Genomic DNA, 17,756 nt, shown 5'->3' with positions numbered 1-17,756 from the left:
GTTCTTCTTTCTATTGATTCCAGCTCCGACAAGGGGTCACAGCATCTCCAGCCCTCAGCTCTGTTACTAGGCTGTCATTGACACGAACAACAGAGAGACAGCAAGTTGCCTGAGGCTTAAATGGAAAGTTGAAACTTGTGACTCAAAACCAACTGTGTAAGATCTCTGAAAAGATCAGGAATTTTGAAAGATAAATTCTAAACCCAGTGAACAAATTAATGAGTCGTAAGACAAAAACTTCAGGTTTTATGACTTTACTGCAACAAACTAGAAACAACAATGCCTAAACACTATTTTTATAGGGAATGTATCCCTTGAACTATAAAGAGAATGATGCCCTTTTACTTTTAAGGCAATCAAAAATCACACTCCATGGTTACGTCGCTGAAGTTGTCACTCAATTCTCCTGGAACCAGCCCAATGTGATTCTTCATTCCTGTGTTTATTTCCATTCTGTTCCTTTGCCTGACTGGCAAACCTTCACCCCAGAAGTGTCTTTTGCAGTGATGGTTCTCCTGATGATATTCAGGTCCCGATAAACCAAGTGACTTTTCCAAATCCTGAAGTGGCGATAGGTTTTTTTCTGAAAATCTTCATCTAATATCCTGTAAAAGGAATTTACAAATGGAAATTGAGAACAGGCAATTCTAGTTTCCATCCAACACACTCTCCCTTCATTCTCACTCTGTAATATTCATCCTCCTAATTCGCTAAAGGTGCTGATTCAGACTGACTGGCAGATCCCTGCTCACTGCTTCCCGTTTTGGAGAGGCCTGAAAATCTCCATGCAGACTGCCAGGCATAAATATGTCTATATTACTGAACTCAAAATGTGTGGAACATACAGACTGGATTCACTTCCTTTCTCTTCAGCTGCTGCAAGTCACCAATGTCCCCTCAGAATGAGAAAAGAAATGGAAAGATAAAGTGGACTTGGAGCGGCTGCTGCCTCTTGTGGGGCATTCCAGAACGAGAGGTAATAGTCTTATGGTAAGCGGTAGCAAATTCAAAACAGTTTTAATTAAAAAAAAAATTTTTTTTTAAGAGTACCCAATTATTTTTTTTCCAATTGAGGGGCAATTTAGTGTGACCAATCCACCTATTCTGCACATCTTTGGGTTGTGGGGGTGAAACCTACGCAGACATGGGGAGAAAGTGCAAATTCCACACAGACAGTGACCTGGGGCCGGGATCGAACCCAGGTCCTCAGCACCGTAGACAGCAGTGCTAACCACTGGGCCACAGTGCAGCTCTATTCAAAACAGAGTTGAGGAGAAACTGCTTCTCCCAAAGGGCTGTGAATCTGTGGAATTCACTACCCCAGAGTGTGGTGGAGCTGGGACAGTGAGTAAATTTAGGGAGGAGTTGGACAGATTTTTAATCGGGTTGAAGGGTTCTGAAGAACTCTCAGGACGGTGGAGATAAGGCCAGGATGAGATCAGCCATGACTCGATGGGCCAAATGGCCTAATTCTGCTCCTATACCTATGAACTCCTCAGAAGACAAAGATGGGACACAACCGACAGAATATCCTTCGTCGTCCAGTACTTTCCCGGAGCGGAGAAACTACATCTTCTTCACAGCCTTCAACACGTCATCGATGAAGATGAACATCTTGCCAAGGTCATCCCCTACTTGCCTTCAAACAACCGCGCAACCTCAAACAAACCATTGTTTGCAGCAAACTACCCAGCCTTCAGAACAGTGACCACGACACCATCCAACCCTGCCATGGCAATCTCTGCAGGACGTGCCAGATCATCGACATGGATTCCACCATTGCACATGAGAACACCACCCACCAGGTACGCGGTACGTACTCGTGCGACTCGGCCAACGTTGTCTACCTCATACGCTGCAGGAAAGGATGTCCCGATGCGTGGTACATTGGCGAGACCATGCAGACGCTGCGACAGCGAATGAACGGACATCGCGTGACAATCACCAGGCAAGTTCTCCAAGGCGGACTTCAGGACGCACGACAACGCAGAATCGCCGAGCAGAAGCTTATAGCCAAGTTCCGCACACATGAGTGCGGCCTCAACCGGGACCTGGGATTCATGTCGCATTACATTCATCCCCCACCATCTGGCCTGCGAAATCCTACCAACTGTCCTGGCTTGACACAATTCACACCTCTTTAATCTGGGGTTAACCCATCTCTGGATCTGTAAAGATTTAATCACCTGCTAATGCTCGCATTCCAAGCATTGTCTGGCATCTTTGAATTTGTCTATATATATGTTTCTGGAACATACCTCTTCATTCACCTGAGGAAGGAGCAGCGCTCCGAAAGCTAGTGACATCGAAACAAACCTGTTGGACTTTAACCTGGTGTTGTAAGACTTCTTACTGTGCTCACCCCAGTCCAACGCCGGCATCTCCACATTATGAACTTCTGAAAGGGGAGACATTGATTTGCTCCCAGATGTTGTCCAGAGGAGGAAGTTTTAGTCTGAAACCCATTGTTCAACCTCCACATTGTGACATCACAAAGGAGCTGATCCTCTAAATCAGCCAATAGGAATCAATCCGCTCCGGGGTGACGTCACTGCATTAGTGCGCACACGCCGGCGCGCGGACACGCGAACCCCGCCCCCACCCTTTGTTCCCTCTCCTCCAACACATCCTCGAGACGGTTTCCAGGCAACCGGCTGACAGTTCCGGCCGTCGGTGATCTCCCCCTCCGCTGACCCGGGACTGCGCATATCTCAGGGGAGAGGGGAGGCTGCGCATGCGCAGTGGAGCTCACTTCCGCTGACCTTTCCACTCAGGCGTTGGCCAATGGGAATACTTGGAGGACCGGAAAGACTCTGCCCCTCCGCCAATCAGAACTCCCCCATTGTCTCAATGCGGAAGTTGGACATGGAGGTTTCTGCCGAGCAAAGCTGTTGTTCCCCCAACCCTGAATGAGTTTGAGCTGCACACAGACTCCTGTCTCCAACATCTGTGAGTAAAACACTTTCTTTTCTCCCCATTTCCATTTCTTTTCTCATTCTCACCTTCAATTGGTAACTTGCAGCAACTGAAGGGAAAGGAAGTGAATCCAGGGAGGTGCAGACTCTGCAAAGGTTGGCCCAGGTCTCTCTCTCTCAAAGACATTGACATCCTTTGCTCCCTCAGCTTGACACATTTATTTGTCTGTCTAAAAGGATGGTCTCTTTCCGAATGTTCATAATTAAAGGGCTGGTTTCTCCAGGAGATGGCTGGCATTTAAAGGGTCAGTAAACAGGCCAAATCCAACCCCGCCAATTATTTCCCTGTCAGAATACACTCCATCATCAGCAAAGTGATGGAAGGAGTCATCAAAGGTCCTATTAAGTGGCACTTATTCTGCAATAACCTGCCCCTGGATGCTCAGTTTGCGTTCCGCCAGGGTCACTCAGCTCCTGACCTCATTACAGCCTTGATTCAAACTTGGACGAAAGAGCTGAATGCCAGAAGTAAGGTGAGAGTGACTCCCCTTGACATCAAGGCAGCATTTGACAGAGTGGCATCAAGGGGCCCCAGCTAAACTGGAGTCAATGGGAATCGGGGGATAATTCTTCACTGGTTGGAGTCATACCTGGCCCAAAGGAAGATGGTTGTGGTGATTGGAGGTCAATAATCTCAGCTCCAGGACATCACTGCAGGAGTTCCTCAGGGCAGAATCCTAGGCCCAACTATCTTCAGCTGCTTCATCAATGATCTCCCTTCCATCATAAGGTGAGAAGTGGTGATTGTGCAGTCATCCGCAAACATGTTCAGCACCATTCTCAACTGCTCAGATAATGAAGCAGTCCATGTCCAAATTCAGTAAGTACGGGACAATATCCAGACTTGGGCTGATAAGTGGCAAGTTACATTTGCGCTACACAAGTGCCAGGCAATGACCATCTCCGACAAGAGAGGATCTAACCACCACCGTTTGACATTGTTGCATTCTCATCGCTGAAACCCGCACAACCAACATCCTGGGGGTACCATTGATCAGAAACTGAACTGGACTAGCCATATTAATACTGTAGCTCCCAGGTCAGGTCAAAGGCTGGGAATCCTACGGCGAGTAACACACCACCTGATGTCCCAAAGCTTGTCTACCAGACATCTACAAGCACAAGTCAGGAGTGTAATGGAATACGCTCCACTTTGCTGGTTGAGTGCAACTCCAACAACACTCAAGAAGCTCGACACTATCCAGGACAAAGCAGCCTCATTGATTGCGTCGCCTTCCACAAATATTCAAACCTTCCACCACCGACAAACCGTAGCAGCTGTGTATACCATCTACAAGATACACTGCAGTAACTCATAAAGGTTCCTCGGACAGCACCTTCCAAACCCACAACCACTACCATCTAGAAGGATAAGAGCAGCAGATACCTGGGAACCCCACCACCTGGAGGTTCGCTTCCAAGTTACACACCACCCTGACTTGGAAATATATTGTCGTTCCTTCACTGTCCCTGGGGCAACATCCTGGAATTCCCTCCCTAACAGCACAGGGGATGTAGGGCAGCATGGTGGAGCAATGGTTAGCGCTGCTGCCTCACGGCGCCGAGGTCCCAGGTTCGATCCTGGCTCTGGGTCACTGTCCGTTTGTAGTTTGCACACTCTCCCTGTGTTTGCGTGGGTTTCGCCCCCACAACCCAAAGATGTGCAGGGGACGTGGATTGGCCAACCTAAATTGCCCCTTAATTGGAAAAAAATGAATTGGGTACTTTAAATTTATAAAAAACAAATTTAAAAACAACAGCACAGGGGATGTATCTACACCTAAAGGATTGCAGCAGTTCAAGAAGGCAGCTCACCGCTACTTCAGAAGGGCAACTGGGGAAGGGCAATAAATGCCAGCCTAACCAGCATTGTCCACATCCCGTAAATACATTTTTAAAAATGTAATATCGGACAGAGATATGTCTAGTGTTATATGGTACGTATTATATATATTATTGATGGTTCTGTAATAAAATATATGTATTATTATTTCAGTTTTGTGATATAGTACTGTACCTACATTATATATATCCAGTCATACAGCCATTGCAGCACTGACGGAATCCATTTGGTAACTCAAGTCAATGCTGACTCTCCACAGCAATCCAGTCAGTCCCATTCCCCCTCGATATTCCTGTTCCCCTGCAAGTTTATTTTCTTCAAGTAACCATCTTATTTTATTTTAAATTATTGATCATCTCAACTTCCGCAACCCTTGTGGGCAGTGAGTTCCCTGTCATGACTACTCCATGACTAAATAAAATTCTTCCTCAGAATTTCCCTATCTCTAATCAGGAGAATGTATGGAGAATCTCTACTCTTGTACAGGTTTTAGTGAGTTTAGATTTGTTGATCAGCACCTTCAGGAAAATTGGAAGGGAAAGTAAGTGAATACAGGTCTCTGTGCCCAGGACAGGATACAGTGAGCTTGGATCTGTCAATCAGCCTGGATCAGCATCTTCAGGAGAATTTGGAGGGCGAATATTAGTTATAGCAGAGTGAGAATGGAGGGAGATTGTGTGGAATTGAGATTTAGAGCATTTCAGGGAAAGAGAGAGGAAAGAATGTTCGATAGAAACTAGAATTGTCTGTTCTGAGTTTCTATCCTGTACTAACAATGATTACAATTGTAAAATCTGTTTGCAGGAAGTTTGAACGAGAGGAATTTGAAGCCGATATCTCCAACTAAATATCACGTCAAGAACTGACTGAGTCACTCCATTCTTGGGATCATCGGCCTTTGAATCTAGAAGGAGAAATGTTTGTCTATTCTGTCTGCTTCAAGAGATTTTAAACATCAGTGTGACTGGAAAAGCATCGAGACACACACACCCATGTGAGACTGTTACAGAGCACTGACTGTGGAAAGAGCTTTAACCAGTGACACAGTCTGAAAAAATACGGCACCATTCACAGCAGGGAGAGATTGTATAGGTGTTCTGTGTGTGGACGAGTCTTCAACTGATGGTCCAACGCGGTGAGACGCAAGATCACCCGGACCATGAAGAAACCATGGAAATGTGAGGATTGTGGGAAGGGATACATTGCCCCACACGAGCTCGCAAGGCATCAACGCAGTCACACTGGAGAGAGGCCTTTCACCTGCTCTCCAGTGTGAAAAGGGATTCACTAACATTGGCAACCTGCGGAGACACGAACGAGTTCATACTGGGGAGAGGCCTTTCACCTGCTCTCAGTGTGAAAAGGAATTCACTGACATTGGCAGCCTGCGGAAACACGAACGAGTTCACACTGGGGAGAGGCCTTTCACCTGCTCTCAGTGTGAAAAGGGATTCACTGACATTGGCAACCTGCGGAGACACGAAAGAGTTCACACTGGGGAGAGGCCTTTCAGCTGCTCTCAGTGTGAAAAGGAATTCACTGACATTGGCAACCTGCGGAGACACGAACGAGTTCACACTGGGGAGAGGCCTTTCACCTGCTCCCAGTGTGAAAAGGGATTCACTCACATTGGCAACCTGCGGAGACACGAACGAGTTCACACTGGGGCGAGGCCTTTCACCTGCTCTCAGTGTGAAAAGGGATTCACTGACATTGGCAGCCTGCGGAAACACGAACGAGTTCACACTGGAGAGAGGCCTTTCACCTGCTCTCAGTGTGAAAAGGGATTCACTGACATTGGCACCCTGCGGAGACACGAACGAGTTCACACCGGGGAGAGGCCATTCAACTGCTCTGACTGTGGGAAGGGATTCACTCGGTTATCCAGCCTGCAGCGACACCAGAGAGTTCACACTGGGCAGAAGCCGTTCATCTGCACTGTGTGTGATAAGGGATTCACTCGGTTACCCCACCTGCAGGGACACCAGAGAGTTCACACCGGGCAGAAGCCGTTCATCTGCACTGTGTGTGATATGAGATTCACTCAATTATCCAGCCTGCTGAAACACAATGTCACTCACACCAAGAGCAGGCCCTTTAAATGCTCTGACTGCAGGAGGGGTTTCAAAAGCTCTCAGCTACTGATGTCCCACCAGCGCATTCACTCTGAGGAGAGACCGTTCAGCTGCTCTCATTGCACAAAGAGCTTTAGAACCTCCACCAACCTGATGAAACACGAGCGAGGTCACACCGGGGAGAGCCCGTTCACCTCTCCAACTGGGAAAAGATTCACTCGGTCATCACTTGCTGAGCCACAATGTCACTCACACCAATGAGAGACTCTTTAAATGCTCCGACTGTGGGAGTGGGTTTAAAAGCTCTCGGGTACTGATGTCCCACCAGCGCATTCACACTGAGGAGAAACTGTTCAGCTGCTCTCACTGCACTGGAAAGAAGCCATTCACCTGCTCTCACTGTGGGGAGCGATTCACTCAGTCCTCCAACATACTGAGACACCAAATGGTTCACAAGTGATGATGGGTTAGATTCTGCTGTTATTCCTGCTGTTAATCACATCCAGGACTGAACCTGGAGTGGGTGAAGGGGTTTGTCTCCTCGTCAACTCCTCCTGGTGCTCGGACGTAGCGACCCTGGCGAACTACTGCTCCCCGGACCTGGAATACCCGACTGTGAAGTGCCGCCCATACTGCCTTCCACGGAGTTCACTCCTGCCATCATCACGGCGGTCTACATCCCACCCCAGGCGGAAGTGAAGAAGGCGCTTGATGAATTGTAACCGCTATAAATAACAATGAAACAGAATACCCGGAGGCCTTGTTCATCGTGGCCGGGACTTCAACCAGGCCAACCTCAAGAGTGGGCAGCACGGTAGCATTGTGGATAGCACAATTGCTTCACGGCTCCAGGGTCCCAGGTTCGATTCCGACTTGGGTCACTGTCTGTGCGGAGTCTGCACATCCTCCCAGTGTGTGCATGGCTTTCCTCCGAGTGCTCCGGTTTCCTCCCACAGTCCAAAGATGTGCAGGTTAGGTGGATTGGCCATGATAAATTGCCCTTAGTGTCCAAAATTGCCCTTAGTGTTAGTCGGGGTTGCTGGGTTATGGGGATAGGGTGGAGGTGTTGACCTTGGGTAGGGTGCTCTTTCCAAGAGCCGGTGCAGACTCGATGGACCAAATGGCCTCCTTCTACACTGTAAATTCTATGATAATCTATGAAAATTCCACCAATACATCTCCTGTCCCAACAGTGGCCCCAACATCCTTGACCACTGCTACACAAACATCAAGGGCGCCTGATGATCCATCCCCTGACTGCACTTCGGAAAATCGGACCACAAGATGGCGCTCCTTCTCCCGGCATACAAGCAGAAACTTAAGCGGGAGAATCCGGTTAAGAAGGTCGTGCAATGCTGGTCCGAGGCAACCGAAGAGCTCCTACGCGACTGGTCCATATTCAAGAACTCGGCAGCTAACCTAAACGGGTATGCCAGCACCATCAGAGTTCATCAGCAAGTCTGTAGAAGATTGTGTGTCAAAGAAGGTAGGACATACGTTACCCATGAACCCATGGTTTAATCGGGAGATTTACTCTCGGCTGAAGGCCACGTCTGAGGCGTTCAAGTCAGGCAACCGTGACCTATACAAAAAAATCTAGGTACAACCTCTGCAAAGCCAACAGGGATGCCAAGAGACAACAGAAGAGTTGTCCAGACTAAGCGAGAATCATGGACTCTCATCGATTGTGGCAAGGCTTAAACAACATAATGCGCTAAAAAGCAAAGCCGAGTAGAATCTTTAGCAACAGCGCACCCCTTCCTGACAAACTCAATGCATTCTATGCTTATTTCGAGCAGGAAACCAACAAACCTGTCATCTGCCCCAAGCAGCCTTGGGCACACCCATGCCCACCGTCACAGCGTACAAAGTCAGATTGGCCTTCTTGAAAGTGAACCCTCGGAAAACGGCGGGTCCTGACGGAGTCCTGAGATTCCCACCTGCTTCAAGAAGACCACCATCATACCGGTGCCAAAGAAGAACCAGGCAATGTGCCTCAGTGAATACCATCCAGTGGCCTTGACATTGATCATTATGAAATGCTTAGACCACAGCTGGAGTAATGTGTGCAGTTTTACTCCCCTTACCTTAGGAAAGGTATTGCCACAGAGGAACAGCAACAATGTTTCACCAGACTTGTTCCGGATTTGGCAGGACTGTCCTAGGAAGAGAGATTGGGGAAACTAGGCCTCTTTTCTCTAGAGTTCTAAGGAATGAGAGGGTATTTCATTGAAACTTACAAAATCCATAAAGGAATAGACAGGGTGGGTGCAGGTGAGATGTTTCCCCGAGTTGGAGCGTCTGGAACCAGGGGACACAATTTCAAACTAAGGGGGAAGTCACTTAGGACCGGTCTCGGAGGAGACATTTCTTTACTCCTCGGGTTGTGAATCTTTGGAATTCTCTACCCCAGAGGGCTGTGGAAGCTCAGTCACTGAGTGTGTTTAAAGCAGAGACTGACAGATTTCTTTTTTTTTGTTTGTTTGATAAATTATTTTCTTCTAATTAAGGGGCAGTGGAGTGTGGCCAATTCACCAATGCTGCACAACAAGTTTGGTTGTGGATCTGAGACCCACAAGACACTAGGAGAATGTGCAAACTCCACATGGACAGTGACCCGGGGCCAGGATCGAACTCGGGTTCTTGGTGCCGTGAGGCTACCGTGCCACCCAACTGCTAGATTTCTAAATATCAATAACACAAATGGATATGGAGATAGTGTGGGGAAAAAGACATTGAATCATAGAATCATAGAATTTACAATGCACAAGGAGGCCATTCGGCCCATTGAGTGTGCACCGGCCCTTGGAATGAGCACCCTACCTAAGTCCACAACCCCATCCTATCCCCGTAACCCAGTGACCCCACCCAAACCTTTTGGACACAGGGCAACTTGGAATGGCCAATTCACCTAACCTGCACATCTTTGGACTGTGGGAGGAAACCAGAGCACCCGGAGGAAACCCACGCAGACACAGGGAGAAAATGCAAACTCTGCACAGACAGTGACCCAAGACGGAATCAAACTTGGGACCCTGGAGCTGTGACGCAACTGTGCTAACCACTGTGCTACCGTGAAGTGGATGATGAGCCATGATCGTATTGAATGGCGGTGCAGGCTCGATGGGCTGGATGGCCAACTCCTGCTCTGACCCTCCAATGGTATAAAGATAGGTAGGAAAGTAATTTGTGAAGAGGACATAAGGAGACTACAAAGGATAGCGGTAGGTTACATGAATGGGAAACGATCTGTCAAATGGAGAATAATGTGAGAAAATTAGAAATTGTCCATGTTGCCAGAAGAATATAAAAGTTTTTGATCTGAATAGTGAGAGATTGCAGAGCTCTGAGACTCCGAGTGATCTGGGTGTCCAAGAGCATGAATCACAAAAGGCGAGTATACAGGTGCAGCAAGTAATTAGGAAAGCTAATAGAATGTTATTGTTTATTGTGAGGGGAATTGAATACAAAAGTAGGGAGGTTATGCTTCAGTTTTACAGGACATTGGTGAGACCACATCTGGAGCACTGTGTACAGTATTGCTCTCATTTAAGGAATGATGTAAATGTGTTGGAAACAGTTCAGAGAAGGCTTACTGGACTCACATCTGGAATTGGAAGCTGGTCTTATGAGGAATGATTGGACAGGCTGGGCTTGTGTACAACTGAGTTTTGGTGACTTGATTGAACCGCATAAGATCCTGAGGGGCCTTGACAGGGTGGATGTGGAAAGGATGTTTCCTCTTGTGAGAGAATCTAGAAATTGGAGTCACTTTAAAAGTAATAACTTGCCCATTTAAGGCAGAGGAGAACTTTTTTCTCTCAGGGTTATGAGTCTTTTCCTCAAAGGGCAGTGGAAGCAGAGTCTTTGAATATTTTGAAGACGGAGTTGAATAGATTCTTGATAAGCAAGGGGGTGAAAGGTTATCGGGGGGGTCAGCGGGAATGTCGTTTTGAGGTTACAATCAGATCAGCCGGGAACTTATTGAATGGTGGAGCAGGCTCGAGGGGCCGAGTGGCCTACTCCAGCTCCTAATTCGTATGTTATCACATCCTTTATAATAGATTTTGGCATTTTCACTCCTACTGATGTCAGACTAATGGGTCTGTGGTTCCCCATTTTCTTTCTCCATCCTTAAATATTGGGGTTACATTTACCATCTTCCAATCTGCAGGAACCATTCCAGAATCTATTGAATTTTGAAAGATAATCACCAATGTATCTCTCCAGCCACCTCTTTCAACACTCTGGGATGTAGAGCAGCAGCTGCCCATATAGTTAAGTGTGTAATTGTAAGGTTCAATTTGAGTAGTATCTGTAATATGTAACTGAGTTTAGTGTTAGGGCCTTACTTAATAGACAGGTGACTGGGGATGCTGGGCAGGTATTGGTTCTAAGTCTGTGATCTACCACGCTTCGCGTTCAGGATCAAGAGGAGGGATATGTGGCCGCCTAAAGTGGAGTCTGGCAAAGGATGCTGGGAAAAGTGGCCAAGTACTGGGACAGACAGGCTTGTAAGAATCTGTAATTTATGGGATCTTAACCTGTCGAACTACACCAAGTTGGGGGAAGCTTAGTTGATGAATCAAAGTCCTGGCGCAATACGACAAGTTGTAAGATTTGTAATATTTCTGAACTATGCCAAGTTGTTCGATTCCTTGTATTATTCGACTGTGTAAAGTTGAAGGAATTTATATCATTTCTGCTATTCGGTTACCAGTAGCACTTTGCGAATACTGGAACTCAGCAGAAATTTCAGTTAAAACTTCTCAGGTGCCAAAAATAATTGTTTTATTTGTAGTCACTTGATTACAATTTGAAAGTCATTTAAAAGGCAATTCGTAGACAATTCAAAGCTTTCAGAGAATTACAGGCATTATCTTTCTTTGCTTAGGCAGACAGCTCAAAAGTAACTTTTAAACGGTCAAAGTCTGGCAATGAAACATGAAGAGAGAGAGAGAAAGCTAATCTTCAGCTAAACTCAAACTCAAAGTCAAAAGTGCATTACATCACTGACACAGACTGACAGAACCCCCAACAGACATCTCTAAACTAACAGAAAGACTATTAAGGACAAAACTAACAGAAAGACAACACAACACAAAGACACTACAGAAAGACTCACTGACAGAATCAAAGACAAAAATTAAGGAGAGACAACACTAAAATGGCGGGCGGAAACTTTTCAGTTATACACTTTCAAATCTGTCTTAAGCCATCTAATCACACCCCAATATAATCCTAATTGGTTTGGGTTAGACTCAAACACATTTGATTTGATGCAAGCCGTCCATCTTCAATGTGCAACATTAGCTTTTCTGACCCAGCTGTTATCTGCATTGTGAACAATGGTGCCTTCCTGTTGCTATGGTATTCAGTCCCTGTCCTTGACAATTAGCACAAGCAGTGTCAAATTATCTTGCAACTGTGCTGTTTTAATGTCACACTGACTCTGAAAATATGCATTTGCCAGAACAACGGACCTCAGTAAAAGTGAATTATGCTGTATAAATGGGTATTTAAAACTGGGGCTCAACACTCATGATTAAACAGCTATCTTTTACCTATACTAGTTGTATTCGAAATACCTGGCTTCTACAAGGCTGCAGTATCCAAATAGACAAAAAGCTGCAGACCAGACTTTTGCTAACAGCCCAGGAAAAAGGCCATTGAAAGGCCATCCCGGGACAATGGGCTTAAATGGAAATTGACAAAATGGCAGACTTGGTGGCGTCCGTTTTCCTCATTTGGGAAGGCCTATGTGCCTCGGACACCAACGGACATGGCCGGTCGGGACAAGCCCCGCGGACAAGGTAGCGGACTTAATTGGACATTATCGATCAAGGTGATCAAGCCCTGATCGATTGATTGGGCCTTCACCTGGGACCGCCCAAAGGGGCTCAAACTCCTGGGGATAAAAGGTGCTGCGCAGCCCACCATTCGGTCTCTCGACAGCAGCTCTCAACAGTAACCAACAACAGTGACCCTTCACCGACCGAAGAGGAAAACCATCCACGCCATCGATGGAAGGACCCGAGCCGAGGATAACAACGACCAGCAACAGACTTTCAACACTGCCAGACTGCGGACTCCAGATAAGGCCATATCTGCCCCGTACTTGCCAGTCACTTGAAAGTTAAGTTAAGGTCTTGTGTGCATTAGCTTAGAGTTCAACTTGCATGTGTGTGTGATTAATTAACAGTAACAATTGTGTGATCGTAAATAAAGTATATTATTGTATGATACAACTTATGGTCATTTGTCCATCGTATAAGGGTTAAAGACACACTATGGTTTTGGTACAACAGATCCTTGTGAAATTTGAAACTATGTATTCGCAACAAGGCTCAAAGAGCATCAGCCCACTGCAGGCAAAGTCGGGAGATCGGCCAGTCCAGCAGAAAGAAACCCTCCGACCCTCCCCATTGACCAATTGTCAGAATGAACAAAATGCAGTCCTGGATGTAATTGAAGCAGAAACAATAACAGCAAATTCCAACCCTTGTAATCGCTTGTGAACTTGTTGGTGTCTCAGCAGGTGTGATGAATCACTGAATCCTTTCCCACATTGAGAGCAAGTGAACAGCCTCTTCCCAGTGTGAACTCGTCGATGTCTCCACAGTGTGGATGAGTAATTGAATCCTTTCCCACATTGAGAGCAAGTGAACGGCCTCTTCCCAGTGTGAACTCGTCGATGTCTCCATAGTGTGGATGAGTAATTTAATCCTTTCCCATACTGAGAGCAGATGAACGGCCTCTCCCCAGTGTGAACTCGCTGGTGTAACTTCAGGCTGGATAACTGAGTGAATCCCTTCCCACACTGAGAGCAGGTGAATGGTTTCTCTCCAGTGTGAACTCGCTGATGTCTCTGCTGGGTGGAGGAATCACTGAATTCCCTCCCACATTGACAGCAGGTAAACGGCTTCTCCCCAGTATGAAGTCCCTGATGTGCCTGCAGGCTGGATATCTGAGTGAATCCCTTCCCATAGAGAGAGCAGGTGAATGGCCTTCCCCAAGTGTCGATGAGCTTCCAGTGCAGATGGGGCCTTGAATCCTTTCCCACAGTCCACACATTTCCATGGTTTCTCCATGTTTTGGGTATCCTTGTGTCTCTCGAAGTTGGACAATTGAAGCCTTACCCACACAGAGAACACATGTATGGTCTCTCCCCGCTGTGAATGCTGCAATGTTTTTTCAGTGTACTTAACTGGTTAAATCTCTTTCCACAGACAGTGCTCTGGAACACTCTCACTCGGGTGTGTGTGTCTCGGTGCTTTTCCAGTCACAATGGTGTTGAAAATCTGTTGATGCCGACAGCTCAAGCAAACATTTCTCCTTCTAGATTCAAATGCCAAAGATATTCAGATCCCAACGAATCGAATAACTCTGTCAGATCTAGATGTGACATTTGAGATTTCTCTCTGAAATTCCTCCACTTCTAATCTCTTGGAAAAACAATTTACAAAAGTCAGCACTGTCAGTACAGGATAGACATTCAAAACAGACAATTCTGGTTCCTATGGAACATTCTTCCCTCTCTCATTCCCCATCCATCCCACACACTCTCCCTCCATTCTCCCTCCCAATTCTCCTGAAGCTGCTGATTCAGACTGATTGACAGATCTATGCTCACTGCTTCCTGTCCTGGACACAGATCATAACAAATAGGAGCTGCAGTCAGCCATTTGGCCCACTTGCCCCATCCTTTAATGAGCTCAATGGCCAATCGACCTCAGCACCATTTACCCACACTACCCTCATATTCCTTGGTGACTTCAATGTTTTGGGGAGGGCGGGGGGGGGGGGGGGGGGTGTCACAATCAAATCCAGTGACTACCTGCATGTACTTTGTGTCAGGTTGAGGTCAATGCCACCCCCACTTTTCATCCCAGTCCCAGGAGATTAGATATTGGGCTCCAAACAAGTGAGGGCGGCCACAGCTCCCACAATTCCCCCGTGCTGGAGAAACTGCTCTATCTGCCATGCAGGCAGATGGCCCGGAACTGCACATGTCCAAGGGATGGGGGCCCTTAATTGAAAAAAAAAGACTGGGCACTTTAAATTGAAAAAATAAATCTGTCTAACTCATCCTTGAATATATTCAATGACCTCTAGACTCCACTGGTCCCTGTGGAAGAGAAATCCCGAGATTAACAACCCTGTGAGGTGACAGATTACTGAAAATATATGATGTAGTTACAGTACAATATTACACTACTAGAAATAATAAATGTACTTTACAGAACCATAAATAATATATCTAATCTGTACCATATAACAACACTAGACATATCTCTGGCTAATATTAATTTACTGACCCTTAAATGTCAGCCATCTCCTGGGGAAACCAGCCCTTTAATTGTGAACATTGGGAAAGAGACCATCCTTTTAGCCAAATAATTGTGTCAAGCTGAGGGAGCAAAGGATGTCAATGTCTTTAAGAGAGAGAGAGAGAGAGAGAGACCTGGGTCAAGCTTTACAGAGTTTGCACCCTCCCTGGATTCACTTCCTTTCCCTTCAGTTGTTGCAAGGCACCAATTGAAGGTCAGAATGAGAAAAGAAATGGAAAGGGGGAGAAAAGAGTGTTTTACTCATTGATGTTGAAGACATGAGGAAGTTTCAGTCTGTGTGAAGCTTCATTCAATCTTCATTCACACAAAGGCAGTGCTCTGATTGGCTGGAGGACCAAAGTCCTTTCGGTCCTCTCAGTTTCTCAAGAGCCAATACCTGAGCAGGAAGGTCAGAGGGTGGGCTCTCCTCTGCACTGCGCAGTTCCCTATCTCCCTTGGACATGCGCAGTCCCGGGCTGGGTGGAGATGGAGATCACTGGGCGAGTTCTCGCTCTGGCCGGAAGCGTCAGCCGGTTGCCTGGAAACCTTGTCTGCAGGATGTGAAGGGGGAGGGGGAACAAAAGGAGGGGTCGTGTGCGCCCGCTGGGCCTGCGCACTGGAACCCGGAGACGTCACCGCGGAACAGAGTGATTCAGGCAGGGCTTCTTTGGGACGTCACAATGACTCAGAGGGGCGTTCCCAGCACACTGGAAGCAACACCCCTGGTCACAGAAACAAAATACTCCGGATTGGACAACAGCTCAGCATCGGGAGGTCAAATACCCGCCCACCACACGTGGGCCGAGATCCGCCCCTCATTGTTTCCATGAGGGAGATTGGCCAATAGGAACCTGTGGAGGACTGGACAGGCGCTGATCCTTCAGCCAATCAGTCTGGGGCCTGTGTCACTGGCTGCACGGAGCTTCCTTCACTGTCTGCCCAGAAAACCTGTTGTTCCTCCAGCTTCACACAGACTGAAACTTCCTCTCACCTTTGTAAGTAAAACACTTCCTTTTCTCCCCATTAAATTTATGTGCTTATTCTGCCCTTCAATTGGTGACTTGTTTAAATCCCCAGGCCCAGATGAGATGTTTCCCAGGCTGCTGTGGGAAGCAAGACAGGAGATTGCAGACACTCTGACAATTTTCAAATTTTTCTGGCCACAGGAGCGGTGCCAGAGGACTGGAGGACCGATAATGTGGTTCCATTGTTCAAGAAGTGAAGTAGGGAAAATCCAGGAAATTACAGACCAGTGAGTTTAACTTGAGTGGTCGGGAAATGATTGGAAAATATTCTGAGGGACAGAATTAATCTCTGTTGCGAAGGCAAGAACTAATTAAGGATAGTCAGCATGTCTGTGGGTTTCACCCCCACAACCCAAAGATGTGCTGGTTAGGTGGATTGGCCACGCTAAATTGCCTCTTAATCGGAAAAAAAATAATTGGGTACTCTAAATTTATTTTTAAAAAGGATAGTTAGCATGGCTTTGTCAAAGGAAGATTATGTCTTATAAAGACCTACCCAAACAAAGACTGTAACAGGTTTCAGAGCAGCAATAGCAGTGCCTCTGGTTCTGCACCAGAACAAGGAGATGGAGCTGAGGTTGTGGACAGGGTTCTGCACAATGTCCTCTGCCAATTTGGAGACTTGGAGCCAGACCTCTACATGCTGCTTGACAGTGAAGAGGAGACTGTCTGACAAGCCAGACAATCCACCCAGCATCTCAATATACACCCTCATCAGTGCCTATTAAAATCCTCATCTGATCCACCCGAAGCAGCATCCATCTCTGACCACACCCTCCAATGAACTGGCAAGCAAACTATATTTCACCCTGTCCTGGATCCAGTCCAGTGTTTCACCACAGCTGATCCCAACTCTATAATGGCTGCTAAGTTTGTGCAGTGTTGTATCTGAGCTGGTAGCAGTGAGGGTCAGATCAAATGGCTACCTGTCTTCATGAAGTGCTGAGTTGTTGCTCTCTCTTTTCATCTTTGACCTGCTGTGGCTGAACAGGTAGGATTTTCACGATGGGCCGAAGAGCATCTTTCTCTGCTGTAAAACTCTCTGACTCTAAGTCTTTGAGTCTCTGAAAGCAGGAAATCAGAAAGGGAAAGTTGGTTTGAAGGAAGAGGGTGGGGAATTGGAAAGGAAGAGATCTAAGGTATACACTGTGTGGAATTTGCTCATTCTCCCCCTGTCTGCATGGGTTTCCTCCGGACACTCCAGTTTCCTCCCACAGTCCAGAAGATGTGCAGGATAGGTGGGTTGGCCATGAACACTTGTCCCTTAGTGTCCAAAAGGTAAGGTGGGTTTAAGGGGATAGAGAGGAGGAGTGGACCTGGGTAGCATGCTCCATCAGAGGGTCAGTGCAGAAGGATTCTGTGGATTCTATTTCATTTGCATTTTCCGTGGAGGTGACTAAGCGTGTCGTTGAGGGTAGTGCAGTTAATAATCTTTATTGTCACAAGTAGGCTTACATTAACACTGCAATGAAGTTACTGTGAAAATCCCCTAGTCGCCACATTCTGGC

The 17,756-nt window shown here is 46.8% G+C and overlaps 2 protein-coding genes across 6 annotated transcripts in view; one reads left to right on the top strand and one right to left on the bottom strand.

The window, feature by feature from the left end:
* Nucleotides 1-238: 238 nt before the first annotated feature.
* LOC140422076 (uncharacterized) overlaps nt 239-17,756 on the bottom strand; it is a 329,884-nt gene continuing 312,366 nt past the window's right edge. For 2 of the 5 annotated variants that reach the window (XR_011947246.1, XR_011947247.1), the window contains one exon: nt 239-605. The gene's annotated coding sequence lies outside the window, so the exon portion shown is untranslated. Of the gene's footprint in view, nt 606-2,186; nt 2,295-2,316; nt 2,723-17,756 lie in introns of those variants that run through there. The other 3 variants (XR_011947243.1, XR_011947244.1, XR_011947245.1) reach the window with 3 other exon arrangements.
* LOC140417976 (uncharacterized) lies at nt 5,276-13,141 on the top strand. The gene is made up of 2 exons (XM_072501407.1): nt 5,276-5,298; nt 5,984-13,141. The coding sequence occupies exons 1-2, from the start codon at nt 5,276-5,278 to the stop codon at nt 7,152-7,154; spliced, it is 1,194 nt and encodes a 397-aa protein (XP_072357508.1). The 3' UTR covers nt 7,155-13,141.

Source organism: Scyliorhinus torazame, chromosome 5 (assembly GCF_047496885.1).
Source record: "Scyliorhinus torazame isolate Kashiwa2021f chromosome 5, sScyTor2.1, whole genome shotgun sequence".
In the NCBI taxonomy this organism is placed as follows: Eukaryota; Metazoa; Chordata; class Chondrichthyes; order Carcharhiniformes; family Scyliorhinidae; genus Scyliorhinus; species Scyliorhinus torazame.
This window is presented reverse-complemented; position numbering and strand designations above follow the sequence as displayed.